Source organism: Candoia aspera, chromosome 1 (assembly GCF_035149785.1).
Source record: "Candoia aspera isolate rCanAsp1 chromosome 1, rCanAsp1.hap2, whole genome shotgun sequence".
NCBI classification, from domain to species: Eukaryota; Metazoa; Chordata; class Lepidosauria; order Squamata; family Boidae; genus Candoia; species Candoia aspera.
In genome coordinates, this window is record NC_086153.1 from 115,407,556 (window position 1) to 115,433,154 (window position 25,599).

The 25,599-nt window shown below is 39.4% G+C and overlaps 1 protein-coding gene across 1 annotated transcript; it reads right to left on the reverse strand.

Moving 5' to 3' along the window:
• Nucleotides 1–1,646: 1,646 nt before the first annotated feature.
• Nucleotides 1,647–25,402, reverse strand: PM20D2 (peptidase M20 domain containing 2). Its single transcript, XM_063312123.1, has 7 exons — nt 24,801–25,402; nt 24,325–24,473; nt 13,224–13,366; nt 8,122–8,276; nt 7,083–7,215; nt 5,173–5,280; nt 1,647–4,171 (listed from the first exon to the last, which is right to left on the reverse strand). Exons 1-7 carry the CDS (start codon nt 25,302–25,304, stop codon nt 3,966–3,968), a joined length of 1,398 nt encoding a protein of 465 aa, XP_063168193.1. The 5' UTR covers nt 25,305–25,402; the 3' UTR covers nt 1,647–3,965.
• Between the last annotated feature and the right edge of the window lie 197 nt (nt 25,403–25,599).

Genomic DNA, 25,599 nt, shown 5'->3' on the forward strand with positions numbered 1-25,599 from the left:
AAGATTTCTATCTATTCCCCTGACGAACTTCTCTCCATTTTAGAGCCCCCTCATTATCCCCTCAAGGCTAAGCGCGAAGTAGTGACTGCTGTAACTTTATCAGTCCTACTGGGCTTAGGTGCGGCCGGAGCCGCCACTGGTGTGTCAGCCCTTGTTGTCAATGATCAGAACCTGCGTCACCTTAGCGTTATCATTGACACTGACCTTCGCGCCATCGAACAATCTATTGTGGCGCTACAAGATTCCCTTACCTCTCTATCCGAAGTGGTTTTGCAAAATCGTAGGGGTCTCGACCTTCTGTTCCTCAAACAAGGGGGTCTGTGTGTTGCTCTAAAGGAAGACTGCTGTTTTTATGCCGACAACTCAGGAGTAGTATTGGACTCTATGAAAGAGCTCAATTCCCGTTTAAAAACAAGGGAATTGGAGCGCCAACAATCCATGTCATGGTATCAAAATATGTTTAGCATTTCTCCATGGCTAACCACACTGTTGTCCGCTCTGTTGGGGCCCCTCCTGTTATTGATTCTCGTATGCACCATAGGCCCCTGTGTGCTGGGTCGCGTTCTCCGCTTCTTAAAGCAGAGACTTCATACATTGGACTCAGAGGTATCCGAGACAAAGCTTGCTGTTCAACACCTGGTCACTGCTGTAGGTATGGAGAAAACACCACTCTTGGAATGGTCCTCCGATAGTGAATCGGAAGTGGAAAAGGACCCCCGGTCACACTACCCCCCGAGAGAGGACGCTGGGATGGGTCTCCTTGGACTGAAGAGTCCCTGGCTCCCCGACTCAGACCCTCTGGGGGAGGAACAAAATTAAATAAAAAAGGTGGAATTGTGACGTATCTGACTCCATTACTGCACAGCTAGATTGCATGTCTCTCACGTAGCCTCAGGGCATGACTTGTATTTCCCTATTCTCTTTGTACTCACTCCCCCGCCCTGATAGAACTGCTGAATAAAAGGAGGTGGGGGCGTGGCACCAGGAGGCAGTACCAGCAACCTCCTGAGATGTAGCGTCGCTCGCCACAAAAGAATCCTGTGCCTACCGTTGTTTTTTCGACCTCACCCTTGCGAGGGAATCGTTGGCTCATTCCCCCCCAGGGAATCCCATAGACCGAAGGGCGAAGGACTGGTCGCGTGACGCGACAAGGTACATCTTTCAAACAATGCCTAATCTTTGGGATCCCCTTTGTAAAAGCCATAATTCAATTACATTTAACTTAATCAAGTAGGTTAATTTTTCCGATGATTGTGTTTGATGTTGCATATTACAAACTAAGCATGGCTCCCTCTGTTCCTTGACATTAGAACAGTGGCTATGAAAAATTTTTTGGTAATAATTTTATTAAAGTTTAAAAATACAAAGATAAAAAACTAATACAAACTAAGAAAAATATAAAAAGAAAAAAAGGGAGAAGTATAAAGAAAAAAGATATATAAAGAAATGACTCCCCCCTTCATCAAGACAAGTACGTACAATTTCAGTAACTTATCTCCTCTAATATTTCAACCAAAGATCTTTTCTTCCTGTATCTCATCTTTTATCTATAGGCAAATTATAAAGCCTCATCATTCAATCTTAATCAGCAAAAGTCCATTAAGAGTTACCAGAAACAACAATATATATATATATATCTATATCTATATATTTAACCTCAAACAAATCTATTTCATATTCCTTTACAGAGTAACGTATTTTCTCTAAATATACAATGAAAAAACCTCTTCCCATATCTTATCTCTTATCTATAACAAATCTTTAAGCCTTGTCATTCGAACTTCATCAAGAAAAATTTCATTAAGAGCTACCAAAAGCAACAACACATTAAAAATCTTAATCATTAATCCCTTAAAATAGTGTCCGAGTTAATTTATCATTTTCTCTTCATCTCCTCTCAGGAACTCCTTCACAAGTTTAACACATACCAGAAATAACATCTATATTTTAACCTTAATCAAATAAGCCAACTTTGTAATCCTTTCCTTCAATTTTAACTCCATAGTTTATCACTTTCTTTAAAAATACAAAAAAAAAGTATCTTCCCATATCTTATCTACAGTATAAACAAATCATTAAAGCCTCGTCATTCAGTCTTGGTCAAGAAAAACCCATTAAGAGCTACTGGAAAAAAACATATATTTTAACCTTGATCAAATACACCAAGTTTATACGCCTTCTTTTTGCTTTTAAAAATCCTGATGTTTATATTAAATAGTGTCCCAAAAGCTGATTTCTTTCATGTTCTCTTTATCTTTTTTTAGGAACTCCTTCATAAGTATAACACATCATTTTTTTAAGTCCAAGATAAGAAAGTTGTCCAAGTCACTCTTCCGATACATTATTTGCGTGTCCCTTTTAGTTATTCAGGCATCAACTGGTTTTATTTGTAAGTCCTGTGTGTCAGAACCCATGATCAAAGAACTGGTAGATCGTTTGATCGTGTTCCCTGCCATCAGAGTCAACGCATGTCAAGCCTTGGATGGGAGGGGGAGATTTGCTGATAGTGGGAAAGAATACTGTTTTGTCTAATGATGGTGTTCAAGGTCGTATCAGTCAGAGATGGTCGGACTTGGAATGCTGGACTGTTGGTGGAAGGGGGGAAGGAATGTGGAGCAGGGTTCTGGCTTGCCTGTGTGCTTTTAATTAGTTTGCACAGGAATCTTTAGTCATGGCTTTTTGCTTTCATTCTGTACACATCTACAATAAATCTGAAATCTGCATTTTATATGAATGCATGAGTCAGGTCATTATTGAGTCAATTGTGTCAGAACCTTACACTGTATAACATCTTTTTCCATATCATTCTTGTAGCCCGTCATTTTTAAATCCATATCCAAAACAGTTTGATTCTCAGTTATATCCTCTTCTATCTCTTTTAAATCCATTTTTATGGCAGCAGACAATCTTAAAAAGAAATTTCTGGGTGCATTGTTGCCAAATATCCTTGAATTGTTCCAGAGTTAAAATACTTTTCTCCATTCTGTATTAGTGGGTCTCTTCTCCTTTAATTATCTTTAGTTCTTTCTGGTTGCCTCTGGTGACCAACCTTCGAAGTCTCCTCTTATCATGTTTTTCTCTAATCCACAACATTTTCCCACAGGAATATTTCATACACTTAGGTTCAAAAACTTCATATATTTTAAATAGGATTTTAAACAACCCACAGGAAGGATTCTTATAATTAATTTCAAAATCTTATTTCCAATCTGCCCCTTAGTCTGTAATTTTCCAAATTCAACATTCTAATCAGCCTTTTGCTGTTTATTTCAGAATAAAAAAAATTCCTTTCAGTTCTTAAACTTATATGAAACTTCTTTCGCTGAGGATTGAAGGAGAATCACTTGGTGTGATGAAACTTGTTGATCTGAAGGTTCTTAATATCCAAAAAGCAGTTAACAAGCCATCTCCAGAAGTGATTAAGAGAGGAAGTGGGTGAACTGTCTGTTTGAAAGCCCTGAACCACAGCTTGGGCAAAGAGGACTTTCACTCAGCTCCTAGAGCTCTGAAACCTACCGGAGACTGCTGTTTTACTCGTGAGGGGCCTCTGTAAGTAGTGGTTGTGGGTGATCCTGGTCCTCTCCTGGATCCAGAGAGGACTTCAGGGAGCCGATCCATTCACTGACTCCTCTTTCCGCAAGGCCGTCAGCTCCATTCTCTGCAGAGCCGCCTTCAGTCCACCACTATTTCCCCAGAAGTCAAAAATAACCTCATATTTTTAAAAAAACATCAGACTAGCACTTGCAACAGTTCAAAAGTCTAAGATACAGCTTATGTTTAATTAGAATTATGCCATGTAATTTTGTCTGAGATTAAGACAAATGGCATGATTTTAGACAAAAATATAATTTAAAAAAATACACGGAGATTTCAGTATCTTTCCAATTATTAAAAATATTTCCTAGAAGTAGAACAATCTTGGACTTTCTGTAGAGTTTTTTAATGTTGTAATATACTGCATTACTTCAGTGTGATGCACATTCTGCTCCAATACCAATACCTGATCCTTTTGCATTTCCAGGAATATTCAAACGACTTTCTTCTTTCAGTTTCATTAGCCTGAAATCTTCTCTAACTTTTTCCAACACATCTGGCTTGAAAATAACATCCAAGGCAGTCATAGCTAAAGCTTTAGCTGTTCTCAAGGCATAGAACTGAGCTTCTTCTGATCCTAGAATAATCAAACCCACAAAAAGTAGAGACTTCATTTCAGTATAGGAGCTATGCAGGACCTTTTCAAATCTGAAGAGATTTTAAAAAACAATTTCCTTTTAAAAAGATTGCAATCTGAATTCCACTGGAAATAGAGAATAAAGAACATTGTCTTCTCTTACAGATGCAGATGCTCCTACCAATGTAAAATCTACATTTTTCAACCAGAAATGAATTTATAGTATAAATTGGGTTGCATCCGGTATCTGTGAAAGAAGAACCCCACTCACAGGATGCTCTGGCCTGGATGAATGGCCAGCAGATTTGGAGCAAATATATGCATGTACCTGACCACTTTACTTGGCAAAAGCCATCTTTCTCAGGCTGCTCTGACACTCAGCCTTTCCTCCTCTCCCCAGAAGCCAAGATGAAACAATGAATTGTCATGGAAGTCTGCCAATGCCACATACTCATTTTATGTCCAGTTCAGAGCCAGGCAGCAGTGAAACCATCAGTCCTTTTTCCAGGAGATTGAGAAGAAAACTAGTCATTAATATGCGCAGAATATGACTCTCAGTGCTTGTGGGTGGACAGGAAATGCAGGTGTGTAATCTGGAAACATGACCTTAGCACCAAAATTAGGCACCTATCTCCATCCCTGCCTTTTGCATCCTGAAATACTGGCCTCATTAGAGAGGATGGTTGCAAATGGTGGTGGAGAGGCCATGCTGTTTACCCAATAGAGAACACAGCTGGTTGGCTTCCTGACCAAAGAAAATAATTTTTCATGTGTTCTTAGTAGGGGTGTGCACCCTTGTCTGCTTTGGATCCAAATACTGCACACCTCTGGTACTTAGCATCAGTCTTCTTCCAGCAATCTCAAAAGGCACTGGATGCCACAAGAGCATTTTGTGAGATCTTTACACCACCAAAACTCAGCTCCATGTGCATTTTGCTACACTGTTCTCAAAAGTTTATTTTTTTTTAATGTGAAAGATATACACACTTTTAACTACTAACCTGCAGCTGTTGTATACTGCTCAGTATGGTTCAATGCATCAGAACCAATGTAAAAATAGGGGTGAATCCCAGGAACCACATAGCTAACATTTCCAAAGTCAGTAGAACCTAAAGAAAGCCAAAACGTTTTAGGGTTTGGAATATACCAAACAGTCTACAAGGTAAAATATTACTGTATGGTTTAGCAAATAAAAATACTATTATAGGGTTCAGCAAATAAAAAATACAGCTCCTGTATAGATCCCCTTCCCTACACTAAGTACTAAGGTGCAATTTTTTAATACTCAAATGTTAGGATTTCCAAGATTTTGTCCCTCCATTTTAAGAATTTGGGAAATAGAAAAGATGAGGAAACAAGAATCCACATTAGATATTGACCCTACCAATCCTTGTTACTGGGTGTATGGCCAGCCTACCATTTAGCATAAGCAAACAGTGAATATGGTAGGTGCAGAAGTTTGGATATCCTTTCAGTCAACACTGGGTAACACCTCCTTTGACAGAAAAACCACTCCCAAATGTTTTGGATAGCCAGCTATTCTTGGTTTCTTTCTATTCTTGCTTCTGAATTTTTTCCACTCTTCCTTGTAGAATTTTTCTAGCCCAGAAATATCCTTAGATCAGATCACATTGCATGTTTCAGAAGTCCCCACAGATTTTCAGTAATATTGATGTCTCAGGACTATGACCTGGTTACCATACATCCCCAAAGCATAATACAGCCACACCAATGCTTAATGGATGGCTTATTGAGATTTTCTTTTGCATAAAATAGGTGATGACAACTGTGATGAGGCCAGAAAAAAGGTTTTCTTCTGACAACTCTCCCATGCAGATAATTGTTATATAAGCAATACTCTACTATGGACCTGAGGACAACTATTTCAGTCTTAACTAAACTTTGCAGCAGGACATTTACTGTGATCTGTGGATTCTCTTTTGCAGATCTGACTAGTCTGAGGGAAGCTCTAGCAAAGATTATTCTTGTATTCCATACTTCAACAGTTCCATGTAACTTCCATTTCTTAACATTATTTCTCACAGTTTAAGTTGCTAGCTGGAAGTCTTTAAAGGGTTTTTGTTTTGTTTTTTAAAAAGCCTCTGCTTTGTAAGAGTAAATTATTTTCATCTTCAAATGTTCAGACAGCTGCTTAGAAGGACCCATGGTTGCTGAAAATAGAACAGTAAGCATCACCTGAGAAGTTAGAAGGGTCAATCTCCTTTTTCGGCCTTTTAACAATTGGAAAAACAAAACAAAACACTGAATCAAATGGATGGGGCCAAAACTTCTGTACTTGTCATGTTCACTTTTTTAAAATTTTGAATCTGAAAACAACTGCACATACACAGTAAGCAGGCATCCAAATTTGAAAAATATATCATCAACTTTGTGTATCCTATAGAGATTGTGTCTGCTTCTGTTCACTTAAGGATTCACAGAAAATTTCCATTTGACCAAGGGTGCCATGCCTAAAGCTGTTATATTCTTGGAGGAATGGTTGGTGAAGATGACAGAACTAGCAGAAATGGCGAAATTAACTTGTATGAGTAGAGAGAGATCAACAACTACATTTATCAGTGACTGGAAACTCATTATGGACTTTTTGCTGAAAAAAAGAGAAAAATGAACTTGTGATTTATGGGTTTGAAGATTAGAAAGGGTAGCTTATGGAAAGAAGGAAATTATGATGTAACCTTGGAGAAAGAGGGTGGTAAAATATAAATGCATTTGTAACTGCTGTCAAAAAGATTGCAAGCTGCTTCTTTATAATCTTTTTTTTCTTTTTCTCTTTTCTTTCTTGTTCACTATTCTTCCTTATTTTGTTTCTTTCCTAATGTTTGTATTGTTTTTATCTTGTTAAAATTTTCCTCAATAAAAATTATATTAAAAAAAGAGGTTATATTCTTACCTGTCAACTCATTTACATTTTCATCAGAAATGAAGTCAATGCCAAGCTTCTTGCCATTTTCTTTGTAAATTTTTGTTAGCATCTTATTAGGAAGCACATTGTAGAAATCATTTGCTGCATCTTGTAATTCCACCTAGACAAGAAAAAAAAACTTTTCTGTGAAAATATCAAGACATCTGAAATAGTTTATTATTCCTTCCTATGCACATTTTATTCAGAAATCAACCCTATTATGCTCAAAATGAGCATAAAGTGACTTAAATTTAAATCCTACAGAAAGGTACTTGCAATTAAATCCTAGTTTATACAATTGGATTGATTCTATAGTAAAGATTTATAAGCTTATTGCATTCTTTGTAATAGGTTAGGACTTATCTGCCCTTTTCATCTTATGGGGTAAAATATGACTCTTATGTTTCTTGTAAGAAACAAAGTCATTTTCTGTTTCTTGTCCTTGCACTTTTTCCCCCACATAAAAAAGCAATTAAAACATTGTGGGGAGAGATAATATCCTTTCAAATTATACCAAGGAATCTACCTGCTAAAAGGTTAACAACAAATAAAAACTTAAAAGGTAGCTTCACTGAAATTACTGAGACTTAACTCAAAGGAGAGTCCTTTGCATTAGTTTCCTGTCTCTTTATACTACCTTTATATCATTCCCATATCTATATCTATATCTCTCTCCCTAGAAATTTGCAGAGGGAATAATATTTAATAATAAAGTACTCATGGAGAAAGGAACAAAGGTAGAAGAATGGAAATTGTAGCTACCAGCTGAATACCTGAGTTAGCACTTTATGATTTTGCCAAAATTGATGCAATTAATTACAATAATTACAGAGCAATTTTTAGCCTTCTCTTCCCTACATATTAGTTTTGACAAGTACTTGGACAATTCAGAAATATTATCTATACAAAAGGCAAAACTTGCCCTGCACTGCTATTAATTCTTTCAACTCAAATAATCCATGTTTTTAATTTATTTGAAAAAAATCAGCTCACATCATATCTTAGAAAAGATCTCTAGCAGCCTTACTTCACACCCAGTGGCTAGAGCTGCAGCTTTAAAACAATTCTCTGCTTTTTCCTTCAAGGTAGAGAGTTCCCTTAAGGAAGGAGCACGCAAGTAAAATTCTAATTCAGCATAAGAAGGGATGATATTAGGTTTCACACCTCCATTCTTTATTATACCTACAATGAGGAAGAAACAGGTCATTGAAATTAGTTTGGCACCTAGGCTTTCTGAGGCTTATTGCAAAACAGCTAAACCGAAAAGTCACGTTATTTATGCACTCGATCCAAGCCTCTCTGATTTGCCAGTATATCAATGAAAACTCAGTCGGAAGATATTCTGGCATTAGGGAAAGGAATGGACATCTGGATTCCAAAATCATGGGCCTCCACTTGCTGCCGTATTCCTGTTGTTTATTTGTTGCTCTTAAAATTGAAAAAAATATGTCTCATCCTTTAACAAGCGGAGTTAAATAAATAAGTATCAAGCAGAAGCTGAATATATTTGTATTAGGAAAAAATTACGACATAAAACCATCTCTTTCATATTCTAATTCTTAGGGCCTCAACTTTGGATTAAAACTGAACAATTGAAAATGTCATATTTAGTTCAGTATCTGTAGCAGTTTATCTCCAAATACCCATTTCTAACTTCTTTCCCTGTGCAATGTATTAATGCTATAAACAGTGCTAAAATATTTTTGTATTTTACCTGCTGGTTACGAGTTGACCAAAAAACAAAAACCTTCAAATGACTGCACATCTACCCTAATCTCTGAACCCTTCTCCAGTCCTGATAAGCTAACAGTAATATACCATAATGACATATAATGTATGCATATGTGTATGCATACACACACACACACACACCTTTTTCAGATTATTCAAGTACTATTTTTTTCCAAAAAGTTTCATATGAAACTGAATAGGGGCTAGCATGTTATGCCATGCCCAAATCAAGAGATAAGTTTCAAGCTAGTGAAGGGGTGTGTGTGTGTGTATGAAATGAATATATGTACATACAGGACACTAGTATCTACAATAGTACAGTATGTATTACTTAATTGTAATACTTGTATTATTACTAAAATCAAAACTAGCAGTGCATGATAATTAACCTGTTAAAGTCAGGAAAGAAATATTGAAACCTGACATAACACACCTGATATATCTACATTTTAGTTTACAATTATTTATCTTCCAAGAAGAAGGGCTCTTGATCTGCTTACTGTGTATGTATAAATTTTGTATTCAACCTTTGTTTCTTTCTTCTTGGATGCATATTCTGAAGATTTTCTCTATTTTTTTTCTCCAGATATGCTCCAAGTTTTTCTGTGAGAAATCACTGTAATTCTAACCCCAATAGGATTCATCTGTTTTCTCTCCTATGGGACACCACAGTAATTCCTAGGCAGGTAAGTTCGTAACCAGAAGACAACTTCGCAAGAAAATAAAGGAGTGGATATTCAATATAACCACCTTAAATGGACTATCCTGGATACTCTAGTTTGATCAATTTTTGTTGCCTGATTCTTTTGTCCATTTTGAGGACAATGTGTTATTTAAAAAGAGTTAAAGTCACAATGTTATTGCCTTGAGCTGTATTTGCCATATCTTAAGTCTTGCAATATGACTTCTGTAATATGCTTCTATTCATTAAATATAATGTGAAAACTTAAAAATGATACCATCTGGTATTAATAAAATACCCAGTTTCATTCAGGGATGGGGAAACTTGTGGCCCTACAGACCTTTACATATGCCCCAAAATAACTCTTAGTACAGAAATTAATAAGATAGCTAAACTCCTTTCAAGAAATATCTGAAAGGGCCAAATATATAGTCCTGAGTCCTTGGATAATCAGTATCTGCTTCCCAATGTTTGAGATTATAACTTCTATAATCATAGATCATATTAAGGTTTATAGGATATATACAGGTAGTCCTCGCTTAACAAGCATTTGTTTAGTGATGGTTCAGACTTACGATGGTGATGAAAAAAATGACTTGCAACTGGTCCTCACACTTATGACTACCACAGCATCCCCGTGGCCACATAAGCACGATTTGGGTGCTTGGCAACTGGTTCGCATTTATGACTGTTGCAGCATCCTGTGGTCACGTGATCGCCATTTTCGACCTTCCTAGCTGGCTTCTGGCAAGCAAAATCAATGGGGAACTGTGTGATTCGTTTAATGGCCGCCACAAAAAAGATTGTAAAATTGGGTCAGATTTGCTTAATGACCGCTTTGCTTAGCAACCAAAATTCCAGTCCTAATTGTGGTTGTTAAGCGAGGACTACCTGTAGTCCAAAAACCCTGGAAGGCAATGTTTCTGCAAGCCTAAAGATTACCTTGAGCCGTATAATGTTTCTGAAATCAATATACAAAATCTTCTTGCTTTGTCAGCAGCCCATTAAATGATTAAATCTTTTGAGTTGCTATCACCATGTAGAGTTAATTTCCTCAAGCAAGATGAAAATGAAAGAATGGAGCAGTCCCATACCCAGTCAAACTGTTCCATACTTAGATATTTCTATAGTAAACACCACCACTGTATAAATATACTGGAAATTCCTCATCTAAAGAGAATGTAAAAACTAGAACAGTGAACAGTTAGGCAATGCTATGAACCAATATATTCCCTTCTCAAAAAATCACCATGCCATCAAAAGGAAGAAGTCCTATTATATTATATGTGTGTGTGTGTGTGTGTGTGTGTGCGCGCGCACTTGCTTTCAAGTCAGTCTTAATTTTTGGTGACTGCCTGGACAAGTCCCTGCAGTTTTCTTGGCAAGGTTTTTCAGAAGTGGTTTGCTATTGCCTGCTTCCTAGGGCACAGAGAGAGAGTGACTGGCCCAAAGTACTCCAGCTGGCTTCCTGCCTAAGGCAGCACTAAAACTCACCATTTCCTGGTTTCTAGCCTGTTGCCTTTAACTGCTACATCAGATTGGCATTCTCTATATATGCTTAACATTATCTAGATAATCATCTACAATGCCGTAACACTTTCATTTTAAAGGCAAAAAGTTGCTTGAGCTGCAAAGTGGCATATAAATGCCTTGTCTACTTGAATGCTTTTTTTTCTTTTGATTTGTTTCAACGGTCAGAAGAAAGGCTACATGCTTACTAAAGTTAATGCAATACACATAGCTACCTTAATGATGCAAAAGTTAGTTTAAAATGATAGAAAAAATAGTAATTTTCTGTAGCCAGCCTAACCAGCACAATTCACCTATGATAACTCCATTATGATCAAGCTAATATGGACCCAAAATGGACAGAAGGAAAAAAAAAACAGTAGCAGCACAGACTTGCACCTGGAAAAAGGGAGTTTCATAGCAATATTCACAGATTTCCTTGAAGCCCCCATGCCAACCTCCATGCAATTTTGAGGGGATGGGGTCATCTGGGGGAGAAAACACCATCATCACCACCACCTACTCTCTTCCTCCAGTGTTAGTGAACTGTACAAATTACTGTTTGACAGGAGCAATATAAAAGTTGAAGTAGGGTTAAAAAAAAATCCTCTCCTTTCTTAACTTAATTAAGAATGAACTCTGCCTAACACTTCAGAAGATGTGTCATTCTAAGTCAACAGATTATGAAGTGAAACCTTCACAAAGCAGAAACTGGATGGAAATACAGAAAATAAACAATTATCCAGAAAAGGAATCTTAACTGGAGATAATTTGCCTCCCTGTTTGGGGAAAATATTTTGCTAAAGAAATGTTTTATCTGGGTCCAAAATGTGTATCATAACCCACATGATACACAGAGCTTTTTATCTTCTATTTAAAATGTATTAATTCCTTCACTGTATATGTCATAACATTCTGAAAGGAACACCCCAACAAATAAAATCCAAGTGTTCTATTAAAACAATATCAAATAGCATGGATAAATGGTGATTAAATTACCCTGTGGACAATATTTGGAAAAACAAGATTACTTATCTTTTAACCAAGAACCTTTTACTTTTATACAATTTACAAGAGTTTTATATTCAGTATTTAAGGAAACAATATGCATTCCATTTTACTCCATTTTTCATTGTTATTAAAAATGGTACCAGGCAGTAGGCAAATTGCATACCACAACTTTATTTTAAAAAGCCATAAACAAAATATCTGCAAGCTTGAAGATTCAGGGTTAGGATTATCTTTGGGATGCAAGATAATTCAGCTTGCTTCAAGAAAGGTCCTTAAACTAAGTATTTATAATAAAATTACTGATTCCAAAATGATTGTTTTTAAATGCATATGTATGTATTTCCTCAGATTACACGTCTAGAAAAAGAGTGAACAGTTCTTCGTAGGCCAAAGGCCACATTTAGTTTTTGACTGCGTGGACTTCAGAATGTAGTAATAAAACTTTTTTATTTTATTTACGTTTAATTAAAATTAAATATACTAATTTAATTTTACACCTTGAAAATGTTAATTAATTTACCTGCAACTGTTTAAAAGCTATTATGATAGTATTAGCTGCTTCATATTTTCATATGAAAAGCAGAACTCTTACTGTTACACATTTAATATCACACTGGAATAGTTAAAACTATTATTCTGTATACTGCTTACTTACTACTTATGTAGTACAGAAGTTTCTGACATGACTAAATAGAGTAAGTATTATAGTATCTCGAATAAAGTCTGAAAGGGATTATTATTATTATTATTATTATTATTATTAAGAATTCACATGTTTTGAAAAAACTAGGTTAGAATTATTTTTATAGGAATCTTATGTGAGTATACATTCAATTACTGAATCATACCAAACACTAGTAATGTGCTGATGACATGAAGTTCAGTAAAGTATTTGAGTTTTAGGTGTTTCAAACAGTTTTTAAATTTCCTACTACAAGAAAACCCACAAGCTTGGCACTGCCTACATGCCATCTAAACAGAAAGAATGTATCCCATCTGAAGCATAGGATGAGTGAGGCTTCTAGCTATTACTGTACAATACATACATTACAAACAATGCTTGGAAACTTACCAGGCAGAAAAATAAACACACAAGCAGCTCTTCATTTTTTAACATTAACATGCCAGATATAACACATTTGCTTAATCAGGGTCTGATATAACTTGCTGGACATAAGAGTGAAGGAAGGTCTCACCATGAACTCTCCATGTTGGTTTCATTTGCTGTCTTAAAAGTGACAGATTGTTGTATGCAAGAACAGCAGCATCTAATGCATTTACTCCTTCCCAAGGGTAAGCAGCAGCATGAGAAGCTTTTCCATAGTATTTCACAGTCACACTAGGAAATAAAAGTCATCACTTGTTTTTAAACAATTTTAAAGGAAAAAAAATCCCTTTGGATTCATTTCATGAAAATAATTTTAAGGAAATAACTGCATGCTGCATTGTATTACTCCAAAGCTCTACAAAAATCTGAAACAGCAGATCAACACAAAGTTATGAATGGAAGGTATTTGACACAGAGCTTCCATATTCAAAGCTGATCTTTGACACTGCAAAACAACACCTGCTATTTCTAGGTATTAGAGAGCTGATACAACGCAAAAAATCAAACCTGGTGGAAATTAGTGAATTAGTACCCGAAACCTTTGGCAAATCCATGAAAAAAAGAACATTGTAAACATGTATGAACTATATAATGAAAACATCCTGTAATTTCATTAAAGGTTTATCTTCTCCACTCACTTCTTTCTACAGTAGTTGTGCTTACACCAAGGCAGGATTTGTTTAAACCATGGTTTATTGTTCAAGCCAGAGCCTACCTAAAAAATGTTCAGAATAAATATGGTTTGTTTGGCCATTCCTCCTATGTTTCCCTCCATTCTTTCTGGCCAGTACCCAGTGCAGAGCAAACCAGGATAAGGTCTGACTCATTTACTCATCTTAGGACAGGAAAATGAAGAAATCTCACTATGGTTTAGTACTATATGCTAACCAGACTAATACCCAGTATGATCATCCAGAAATCATTTCTAGACAGGAAAAAAACCATTTGTTTTACAGAACACAATACACCTGCACTAGAAGGGATGTATACAGATTATTTTTTCTCAGTCATTCCAATAAAGAAATCCATTTGTCACAGAGGAGCTAACAGATGAAGCATTAGATGAAGCATAAACACTAATCTAAACACTCATCTTTTATTTGCATATAAGCACTAATCAAGTATTATACATTTCTAAGCACAAATGGGAAATAGGTGTGCACAGTCATCTATCTGAGTTGTAGGAAGAAGTATGCAGTAAAATTGTAATATCTTAACATGATTATTCTACTTTGTGTGTACACTCAGAGTTCCACAATAGCACGAAGCACTATAAACTGTATTCAGGAGGATGCAGAGTTTCTTCACACCTTCTCTATCAATTAGGGAAACCATGGAACAGACACTTCAGCAAAGGATCGTTACCTTGTCGTGGTGCTGGAGCTTGAGCACCTCAATGATGCCATGAGCTAAACCGTGAAGGGCCACCCAAGACGGGAAGGTCATGACAGAGAGGTCAGACTAAATGCGATCCCTGGGGAAGGTAATGGCAACCCACCCCAGTATTCTTGCCGTGAAAACTAAATGGATCAGTACAACCAGAGATATGTCGGTATACCATCGGAAGGTGAGACCCCCAGGTCGGAAGATGGTCAAAATGCTACTGGGGAGGAACAGAGGATGAGCTCAACTAGCCCCAGACGTGATGACGCAGCTAGCTCAAAGCCGAAAGGACGGCTAGCGGCCGACGGTGCTGGTGGTGAACGGCGAATCCGATGTTCTAAGAATCAACACACCATTGGAACCTGGAATGTAAGATCTATGAGCCAGGGCAAATTGGATGTGGTTATTGGTGAGATGTCAAGATTAAAGATAGACATTCTGGGCGTCAGTGAACTGAAATGGACTGGAATGGGCCACTTCACATCAAATGACCACCAGATCTACTACTGTGGACAAGAGGACCACAGAAGAAATGGAGTAGCCTTCATAATTAATAGTAAAGTGGCTAAAGCAGTGCTTGGATACAACCCAAAAAACGACAGAATGATCTCAATTCGAATTCAGGGCAAGCCATCTAACATCACAGTGATCCAAATATACGCCCCAACCACAAATGCTGAAGAAGCTGAAGTAGAGCAGTTCTATGAGGATCTGCAGCACCTTCTGGACAACACGCCTCAAAGAGATGTTATTTTCATCACAGGAGACTGGAATGCTAAGGTGGGCAGTCAAATGACACCTCGAATTACAGGTAAGTATGGCCTGGGAGAACAAAATGAAGCAGGACATAGGCTGATAGAATTTTGCCAAGACAATTCACTCTGCATAACAAACACTCTCTTCCAGCAACCTAAGAGACGGCTTTATACATGGACTTCACCAGATGGACAACACCGAAATCAGATTGATTACATCCTTTGCAGCCAAAGGTGGCGGACATCTGTACAGTCGGTAAAAACAAGGCCTGGAGCTGACTGTAGTTCAGATCACGAACTTCTTGCACAATTTAGGATCAGACTAAAGAGATTAGGGAAGACCCACAGATCAGCTAGATATGAGCTCACTAATATTCCTAAGGAATATGCAGTGGAGGTGAAGAATAGATTTAAGGGACTGGACTTAGTAGATAGGGTCCCGGAAGAACTCTGGACAGAAGTTGGCAGCATTGTTCAGGAGGCAGCAACAAAATACATCCCAAAGAAAGAGAAAACCAAGAAGGCAAAATGGCTGTCTGCTGAGACACTAGAAGTAGCCCAAGAAAGAAGGAAAGCAAAAGGCAACAGTGATAGGGGGAGATATGCCCAATTAAATGCAAAATTCCAGAGGTTAGCCAGAAGAGATAAGGAATTATTTTTAAACAAGCAATGCGCGGAAGTGGAAGAAGACAATAGAATAGGAAGGACAAGAGACCTCTTCCAGAAAATTAGAAACATCGGAGGTAAATTCCAGGCAAAAATGGGCATGATCAAAAACAAAGATGGCAAGGACCTAACAGAAGAAAAAGAGATCAAGAAAAGGTGGCAAGAATATACAGAAGACCTGTATAGGAAGGATAACAATATCGGGGATAGCTTTGATGGTGTGGTCAGTGAGCTAGAGCCAGACATCCTGAAGAGTGAGGTTGAATGGGCCTTAAGAAGCATTGCTAATAACAAGGCAACAGGAGACGACGGCATCCCAGCTGAACTGTTCAAAATCTTGCAAGATGATGCTGTCAAGGTAATGCATGCTATATGCCAGCAAATTTGGAAAACACAAGAATGGCCATCAGACTGGAAAAAATCAACTTATATCCCCATACCAAAAAAGGGAAACACTAAAGAATGTTCAAACTATCGAACAGTGGCACTCATTTCACATGCCAGTAAGGTAATGCTCAAGATCCTGCAAGGTAGACTTCAGCAGTTCATGGAGCGAGAATTGCCAGATGTACAAGCTGGGTTTAGAAAAGGCAGAGGAACTAGAGACCAAATTGCCAATATCCGCTGGATAATGGAAAAAGCCAGGGAGTTTCAGAAAAACATCTATTTCTGTTTTATTGACTATTCTAAAGCCTTTGACTGTGTGGACCATAACAAATTGTGGCAAGTTCTTAGTGGTATGGGGATACCAAGTCATCTTGTATGCCTCCTGAAGAATCTGTATAACGACCAAGTAGCAACAGTAAGAACAGACCACGGAACAACAGACTGGTTTAAGATTGGGAAAGGAGTACGGCAGGGCTGTATCCTCTCACCCTACCTATTCAACTTGTACACAGAACACATCATGCGACAAGCTGGCCTTGAGGAATCCAAGGCTGGAGTTAAAATCTCTGGAAGAAACATTAACAATCTCAGATATGCAGATGATACCACTTTGATGGCTGAAAGCGAAGAGGAACTGAGGAGCCTTATGATGAAGGTGAAAGAAGAAAGTGCAAAAGCTGGTTTGCAGCTAAACCTCAAAAAAACCAAGATTATGGCAACCAGCTTGATTGATAACTGGCAAATAGAGGGAGAAAATGTAGAAGCAGTGAAAGACTTTGTATTCCTAGGTGCAAAGATTACTGCAGATGCTGACTGCAGTCAGGAAATCAGAAGACGCTTAATCCTTGGAAGAAGAGCAATGAAAAATCTCGATAAAATAGTTAAGAGCAGAGACATCACACTGACAACAAAGGTCCGCATAGTTAAAGCAATGGTGTTCCCCGTAGTAACATATGGCTGCGAGAGCTGGACCATAAGGAAGGCTGAGCGAAGGAAGATAGATGCTTTTGAACTGTGGTGTTGGAGGAAAATTCTGAGAGTGCCTTGGACTGCAAGAAGATCAAACCAGTCCATCCTCCAGGAAATAAAGCCAGACTGCTCACTTGAGGGAATGATATTAAAGGCCAAACTGAAATACTTTGGCCACATAATGAGAAGACAGGACACCCTGGAGAGGATGCTGATGCTGGGGAGAGTGGAAGGCAAAAGGAAGAGGGGCCGACCAAGGGCAAGGTGGATGGATGATATTCTAGAGGTGACGGAATCGTCCCTGAGGGAGCTGGGGGTGTTGACGACCGACAGGAAGCTCTGGCGTGGGCTGGTCCATGAAGTCACGAAGAGTCGGAAGCGACTAAACGAATAAACAACAACAACATGGAACAGACATGGGAATCAGAACACAGGCCCAATCCATGTTTAGGATTTCATTAATACATGGTGGTCTGAAAGGGGGCCCTACAGCTACATACCTGGAAAAAGGGGACAGTTTTTCTGTTTAGTGTTGCTAATAGCTAAGTCAACATTCGTGCATAGCAGGATTCATCCTCTTATTGTTGCTGATAGCCTGCATGCCTTTTGTACTTCCATCACATCCCCAAAGCTGGAAGTGGCAAGGTGGGAAGGAGACACACAGCATTTTACTATAGTAGGTTCTGGCCAAATAATCACTGTAATTTTCCACAACTGCTATGTAGAAAAGATTGGAATTGGCCAGAAGGAAGTAGCAAACACCAGTCTTTGATCTGGGTTAATCATGAGTGCTAAAGCTTAGCAAGAAAAATTATCCAGCAGTAACATCTTATTTTATTTATATTTCAAATTTCCATCACCGCCCATCTCCCCCAAAAAGGGGACTCTTCATAATACCATGTAAGTTATAAACTTTACATTCTAGTATTCCTCACCCTACAGATAGATCATGGCAAAACAGGCTGGCTTCAGGTTGGCGAAGGAGAAAGACAAGTCTTTATACTCTCCTCTTGCTGATTCAGCCTATATGCTGAACATATACTGTATTAAGGGAAGCTGGATTGTAAGAAGATGAGTGTTGTTTTAAAATTGGAGGAAGAAACATCAGTAACTTGTGCTATGCTGATGACACTACTTTGATACCCGAAAATGCAAAGGATCTGTAAGCACTAGTAATAAAAGTCAAGGAGCACAATGAAAAAAATGGGCTAAAATTAAATATAATTTTAGTCAAAACTAATGACAACAGGTACAACAACCACCCTTAGAATTGACAATGAAGATACTGAAGTGGTGGATATCCTTTTAGGATCAACCATCAACAGTAAAAGAACAAGCAGTCAAGGAATACACCACAAACTAGCACTTGGTAGAGTAGCTATGAAGACCTTGGAAAAGATACTCAGATGCTGTTACAGGTAGCCCTTGGATTATGACGGCAAGTGGGACCGGGATTGCTGTACAACTAAGCGATGCGGTTGTAAAGTGCAGCATCACACGACCGCATCACTTAGTAACGGCAATCCAGGCAGTCCCAGTTGCCGTCATAATCCCAAGACATGCAGGTCATTATGCGGGAAGCGGTGGGAGTCCTGGGTGAGGAGTGCAGGGGTGCCGCTGAGGTCTGGGGAGGCCCTAGGAGGTCCGTTGCAGGCCACATGAGTTGGGGGAGGGGTGTGCTGTGGCACGGTGTGAGCACAGGAAGGTGGGTGCAGGTCACCATGAGCACAGGGAGACCAAGAGAAGGAGGGTGCAGGTCTGTGCAAGTGCAGGGAAGCTGAGGAACAGTGGGCATGGATCAGCGCGAGCTCAGGGAAACTGAGGGAAGGAGGGCAGTGTGGTGTGCAGGAAGACGGGGTGGTTTACCAGAGCAACCTTCCCTGCTGGTTTCCCATTGACTTTGCTTGTGGGAAGCCAGCGGGGAAGGTTGCAAATGGTGATCATGTGACTGCGGGATGCTGCAACCATTGTAAGTGCAAGCTGGTTGCCAAGCACCCAAATCTCAATCATATGACCGCGGGGGCACTGTGATGGCTGGAATTTCAAGGACCGGTCATAAGTACCACTCGTTTAGCACCCTCGCAACTTTGAATGGTCGCTGAATGAGTGGTTGGTAAGCAAGAACTACCTGTATATATCTATACCTACACAGATCAGAACAGTGCAAGCAAGGATATTCCCTGTGACACTCTACTGAAATAAAAGTTGAACTCTGAACAAGCAAGAGTATTGAGGCTTTTGAACTTTGGTGTTGGAGAAGACTCCTGAGGATACCGTGGATAGGCAAGAAAACAAATGCATAATTGAACAAATCAACCAAAAATTCTCACTCAAGGCAAAAGAATGACCAGGCTCAAATTATCCTACTTTGGATACATTATGCAAAGACCCACCTCTCTGGAAAAGGCTCTAATGCTGGGAAAGATGGAAGGTAAAAGAAGAAAAGTATGTATCTTAGAGATAACTTTGGAAAAGGCTGATTTTTGGATGTCTAATCCCTATTTTAAATAATTGTTTTATAAAAGTCATATAAGTCAAATCAGGTAAAAGAAAAATTCCTAATTACCCTGAGACTGAAGCAAAATGTATAGGTTATACATTATCTTTAGATTATGAAATGTGGTTATAAACACTTCAAATAAACTATTATTAGTAGAAAAGATATTTTTGTTTCCTAGAATTCTGTGTTAGAAATTTAATCGGTTCTGAACTAGAAATCCAATACTGACTCATTTGAGAAGTAAATGGGAAATAAGTTTCTATAAAATATTTGGTACGTATAAGGATGGCATAGAAAATAAAGAAGACGACCTTGATGGATATGCAGGTAGTACTCCCTTAACGAAGGTAATTGGGATTGGAATTTCTGTCACTAAGCGATCATAAAGTGAGATGTCATGTGAATGCATCCCTTAGCAACAGCAATCCTGGCAATTCCCCTTGCCATCGTTAAGCAAATTTTGGTGGTCGTTAGCCAAGCACCCACCCCAATCCAAGACATTCCTGGCTTGGTTCCTCCCAGCCCCGAGCCTCAGTAAAGTAAGGGACTGCCTCCAACTCCTCCACCCATCTATCTCCCCCCCATCTTTGCCCTTCTGGTCGCCCTGCACCCTGCCTTGCGGGGCAGCAAGCAGCCCCAGAACCATGCAGCTCCGAGGCTGCTTGTCATGCCCTGGAAGCCAGTCGTCCTCGCCACCCTGCACTCCGAGACCCATGCTGCCTGTGCTCCGCTGCCCCAGCTAACCTCTGCTGGCTTCTTACTTCCACTGCTGATGATGTGCCAGGCCTGGTTCCTGGGCCGGGCTGGGCTTCAGCTGTGGAAAAGAAAAGCGCAAAGCAGCACTTTTGCAAAGAGGTGCTGGGGTGGACTGAGCTAGCATCACGTCCCAAAAAGATCTAAAAAAAAAACTTCAAAGCAGTCCCTTTGAGCCTTTTTCTTTCTTTCTGGAATGCAAAGCTAGCTCAGGCCCACCTAGGAGCGCAGAGAAAAGGGGCATTTTGGCACACTGTTGTTGAAGAGCTGCCTTTAGCATTTTTTTCCTTTTTCTGCAGCCGAAGCCAGCCCAGCAGCCAGGCTGGGCATGCCTTGTTAGCAGTGGGAGCAAGAAGATGGTAAGGTCAGCTGGGGCAGCAGAGTGCAGGGGGCCAAAAAGGCATAGATGCAGGGGGGAAATAGGTGGGTGGGGGGAGTTGCAGTGCCTCTGCAGTCATAGGTGTGAGTGGGCTGCCAAGCACCCAAATGTTGATCACGTGGCTACAGAGGTGCTGCGATGGCTCTATCTTCGGGCACCAGATGTAAGTCAATTTTTCCAACTCCACCATAATTTCGAATGGTCACTGAATGAATGGTTGTTAAGCGAGGACTACCTGCATGCAGACTCTGTTGCCTAAACAACAGGGACTAAAGCATTTTTTAACTCCAGAATGTCCAGATATAGCCAATCTCAATTAAAGTAGTTTTAGCCTTCCTGTAGAGTTGGTTTCTTGGTCTGGTCTACCTTGTGCGGCTGATGTACCCTGCAGCAAAGATGATTAAAAATATCCAAGTAAGCATTTAACAGTACTGGAACTTCAAAAATATAGTACTCAGTTATTATATAAAATCCCTAATGAAACATGAAGCCTGCTTTTTCCATGATTTTATTCCAGTTCTATTCAACAATAACAAAACGAATTGTCAAATTGATTATCACTAGATTCAAACATTATGTCTGTTGAGCCATGGTAAAACACAGCTGGCTGGATTCACACAAGCCTCAAAACCAAAACCAAACCATGTCTTATGTTGTGGGATCAATACCAATGGCTGCATTAGAACAAGAAACTACATGCTTAAAAAAAATGCCTACATTATTGAGAATAAACAATAGCATGACATCTGAATTCAGCATTCTGGTTTACTTTACCAAACCAGTCAGGACCTAAAGCTCCCAAGAAGCCATAACATCGTCCAAATATACAAGCTATCCATTTCTAGTGAATGTTAGTGAACATACTGCACATACCAGAAAACAGTTCATTCATAATACACCAGGATAAGCTTGGACTCCTTATCATTACATGTAAATGACAGTACTCTGATAATTTTTCCAGTGTATTTTCTTGCCTATACACTACAAAAAATATTACTTTTTAATATCTATAATGATGCTGAGCAATTGTTAAACTGTGAGAAAAAAATTCTTCAACTTCTAAATTAATCACAAGAAGCTGTCACTGCAAGACTGCGAATTCCAAAATTGGGAAGGGTATATATTATACCTAACAAAAGCACTTGCAATTTGTTTCATTTACCAAGCTTTAAGGAACACTAGACTATGAAAAACCACCAGTTTTCATAAAAACACATCTACATTATTACACTATAGACATATTAAAACCTTGTGATTTTCAGAGCCATATAAAATAAGCCATATTAACTTTAAATAATAAAATTGAAGTGTGCTTTGGTTTCATTGCAGCATCTGCTGCATGTCATCAATACCCAGAAGTATTAGCAAAGGGCTAATTCTTGTCTGTAGACTTCCAGAGGCATGCTGAAAGATTTGAGATAAGAAAGTTTCACTATATCCAAGTTAAAACAATTCCAAATCTTACATGATTCTACATGAGTTTGATTTTGGGGATAAAGAAAGGCATAAAGAAAAATGAAAATAAATATAGGATTGACCCTGTACAACATAAATGTGAGTCACAAGATAGTCAATCCTTTATTATAGGTAAACACCAGATCCAATTTCTTGAAAGGTTCTGTAATGAACGTCATAGCACCAGTTGAAACAAATTCTTTACAGAATCATGTGAAGAGGTATTATGAAATTAGAACTGTATTAAGCAATTAGAGTGTTTTGAATACACTCAGCACTATCTGTAGTACCAATTATAGTACAACTACATGTCATATGATAGAAAGTAGCTGTCATCTGAAAATACTGACAAATGCTGAAAAAATAACATGATAAAAGGGGGGGAAAGATATACTTGTCGCAACCTCTACAATGATACAGTGTCATGTACTTTTAAAAATGGTTAATTTAAAAAAAATTAAAATATTTAAATACTGATAGCTACACATTCATAAAAAATTACAACATAAAAATTTCAGATCAGATCAAATGAACACTGCATATTTCAGATAAACCTGGTAACTGAGTTCTCCTGCTTTCCTACTATTTTATTTTTCTTAATTTTATATGTAATACATTACCAATGAAGTTGCTGAAAGGTCATAAAACTGGATGTCATTTGTGATCTGGTATTTTCCTTACTTCCCAATATTCCCAGTTATATGACCAAAGGAAAGGGAACCAACAAGCAAAGATGAAGCATTGTGAATAAGCAAATTTTGGAGAGAAGGGAACTTCATAGCCCTGCTCTGGGATAACAAGAGTGTGGGAGCTGTTGCCGTTTATGAGATCCTTGGGTGATTCCATAGCCCTGGAGTTTAAAAAGAATCAGCAGAGGTATCATCAGGAATGCCTGCAGGGGTGTGTGTCTAAAAAGTCAAGATGGCAGACATGCCCACACAATCAAAGCCCTGCCCCTTTGTACATGTGCTGATGTCTCACACACGTACAAAGTGGTGGGGGATTCAATTGTGCAGGTATACCCACTGTTTTGCTTTTTTTTACATCCTCACAACCAGAGATGCCCATGCACAAAAGTAATGGCTGCTCCATTTTCTAGTTGTTTATGCTGGTCAATACCACTACGCCCAACTCTCCCAATTACACAACTTAAAAACAAGTAAACAAGAAAACTGAACCTCAGAAAGCAACAATGCAGGCAAGTAATTAGTAACTATATTTTTGTAGAAGCAATCTCTGAAAATGCTTACCCCCAGTCTTTTAGCAAAATAACACAGCCCTGGGCAAGCAATGGTTACAAGGAATTGTTGCTTTCTGCTTTGTATCACAGACATCTTTCCTTCTTCTCTGGAGAACTCAAAGTTTGGCATTCTGCCTCCTTCAAATATTAAAGTAACACTGTGGGCAAGTGAGTCACTGGAAATGGTGGCAACTGTTCTTTCTGACAACTGCTACTTCCCTAGGACTGTGAGCAGCAACTGCACTAGACTAAGCACCATTTGAGTAGGAGCAAGAAGAATTCAGGAAGAGATGCTGTTGCTACAATTGTGAGTCAAAGGAACAAAAAATTTATTACCACCATCCCATCCAGGCACCCATTTTAATACTATAAGTGGCCCTAAGCCAATAAGAGCTGATACCTGGACTTCCAATATTCCTCCTACACCATATATCATTTTCTTCCCAAGGAGATCCTTCAGGATATTAGCTACTGGGACAGAACCTCAACTGTCACATAACACAAGCAAAATGAAGTGAACTTTACTGTGGAACTCCATAAATGTGTTGTAGTGTGTTGTTCATGAACTGACACAAAGGATGAAAAAGGATTCCAAGCAGCCTTCAGTAGTTCTCTTAAAAAATCTAACCCCAAGGGAGATCAAAAGGCAATGACCCTTTCTTAGACACTATCAGCAAAGCTTTCCCATTCCTCTGTACTCACTCATGTTCTGCAATATCAGGCAAATAAGCTGCGTCTTCTTGAGATGGATGAGCCATAAAAACAACATCTAGGCTATCAAAAACTCCAGCTTTAATTAAATCTATTTTGCCTCCTCCATCTTCTTCAGCAGGTGTGCCCAGCACTGTGACCTAAAACGAGAAGGTTACAAGCCATCAGGGTCTAGAAAAACAACAACTGAAAAATAGCGCCACGAGAACCCAGACACTGAAACCTGTTTCCCGGTGTGCATGTGTGCCCCTCTTCAACGCTACGCTAAGATAGATAATATTTTAAAAATAGCTTTCTCGATATAGATAAGAGATTTACAAAAATAAAACAAGGGAGGGGAGGGGAGATAATATGCTCAAAACCGAAAGTTAGCACTTTACAATCCTATGCAGTCCCTAGCCCTAAAAACACGAAGGGAGGCGACGACGGCCAAGCTGCCAGCTCGCTTCATCCCGAGTCCTCCTCACCTTAACAGCGGGCGCCTGGCGAGGGAAGCCTGCGGGGCTCTGGCGAAGGCTCTCCAGGGCGCCCTTCAGGCCCAGCGCGGCGGCGGCGCCTACTTCGGCGATGAGGTTGTGCCCGCAAGCGTGCCCAATGGCGGGCAGGGCGTCGTACTCGCACAGGAAGGCCAGGCGAAGAGGCGGCGGCTGCGGGGGAGCCTGGCTCGTTTCAGCAGGACAGCAGGACGCCCCATCCCACTTCCAGTCCGCCCGGAAGGCCGTCTCCAGCTTGTAGCTGCGCTGCACCGACCAGGCGCCCGACGAGGACGACGCGGAAAGGCTGGCGAAGAAGCGCGTCAGGGCGGCGTGAGCCTGGTGCTCCTCGTATGCCAGCTCCGGGCGGCTCCAGATCTCCCGGCTTAGCTCGCCCAGGCGCTCCGACGACTCGTCGATGCACTCGGCCGCCCGCCGCTTCCATTCGTCCAAGCGCACCGCCAAGGCGGATGCTTCCACTGCTTCATTGGGTCTCATTGAAATGTTCAGAGAAAAGAACGGAAGGTCCGGAGAAAATAAAAGAAGCAGTTACTACTCTCACCTTTCCAAAGAGATGAAAAAAATAATAACGCTGAATAAATGATAACTAGCAGCAGTACAACCAGCCGACCAAAGTGGACTATCACATTGCCTGAGAGGCTTCTTATATAACCTCGGTTATTTCGCAACTCTTTCCCTGGAGCTTGCTGGGAATAGTAGTTTTTTAAATTTAATACTCTACAAATATTCCTGAACTGGACTTCCGCCAGAATACCACCACCATGGCGCTGAT

Excerpts from the sequence above, each read along its gene's own strand:
- PM20D2 (XM_063312123.1), bottom strand. The coding sequence starts at position 25,304 with ATGAGACCCAATGAAGCAGTGGAAGCATCCGCCTTGGCGGTGCGCTTG. Across the intron at positions 7,216-8,121 it reads CTCTAGCCACTGGGTGTGAA|GTGGAATTACAAGATGCAGC; the intron begins GTAAGGCTGCTA and ends TTTCTTGTCTAG. Across the intron at positions 4,172-5,172 it reads GCAGTATACAACAGCTGCAG|GATCAGAAGAAGCTCAGTTC; the intron begins GTTAGTAGTTAA and ends TGATTATTCTAG.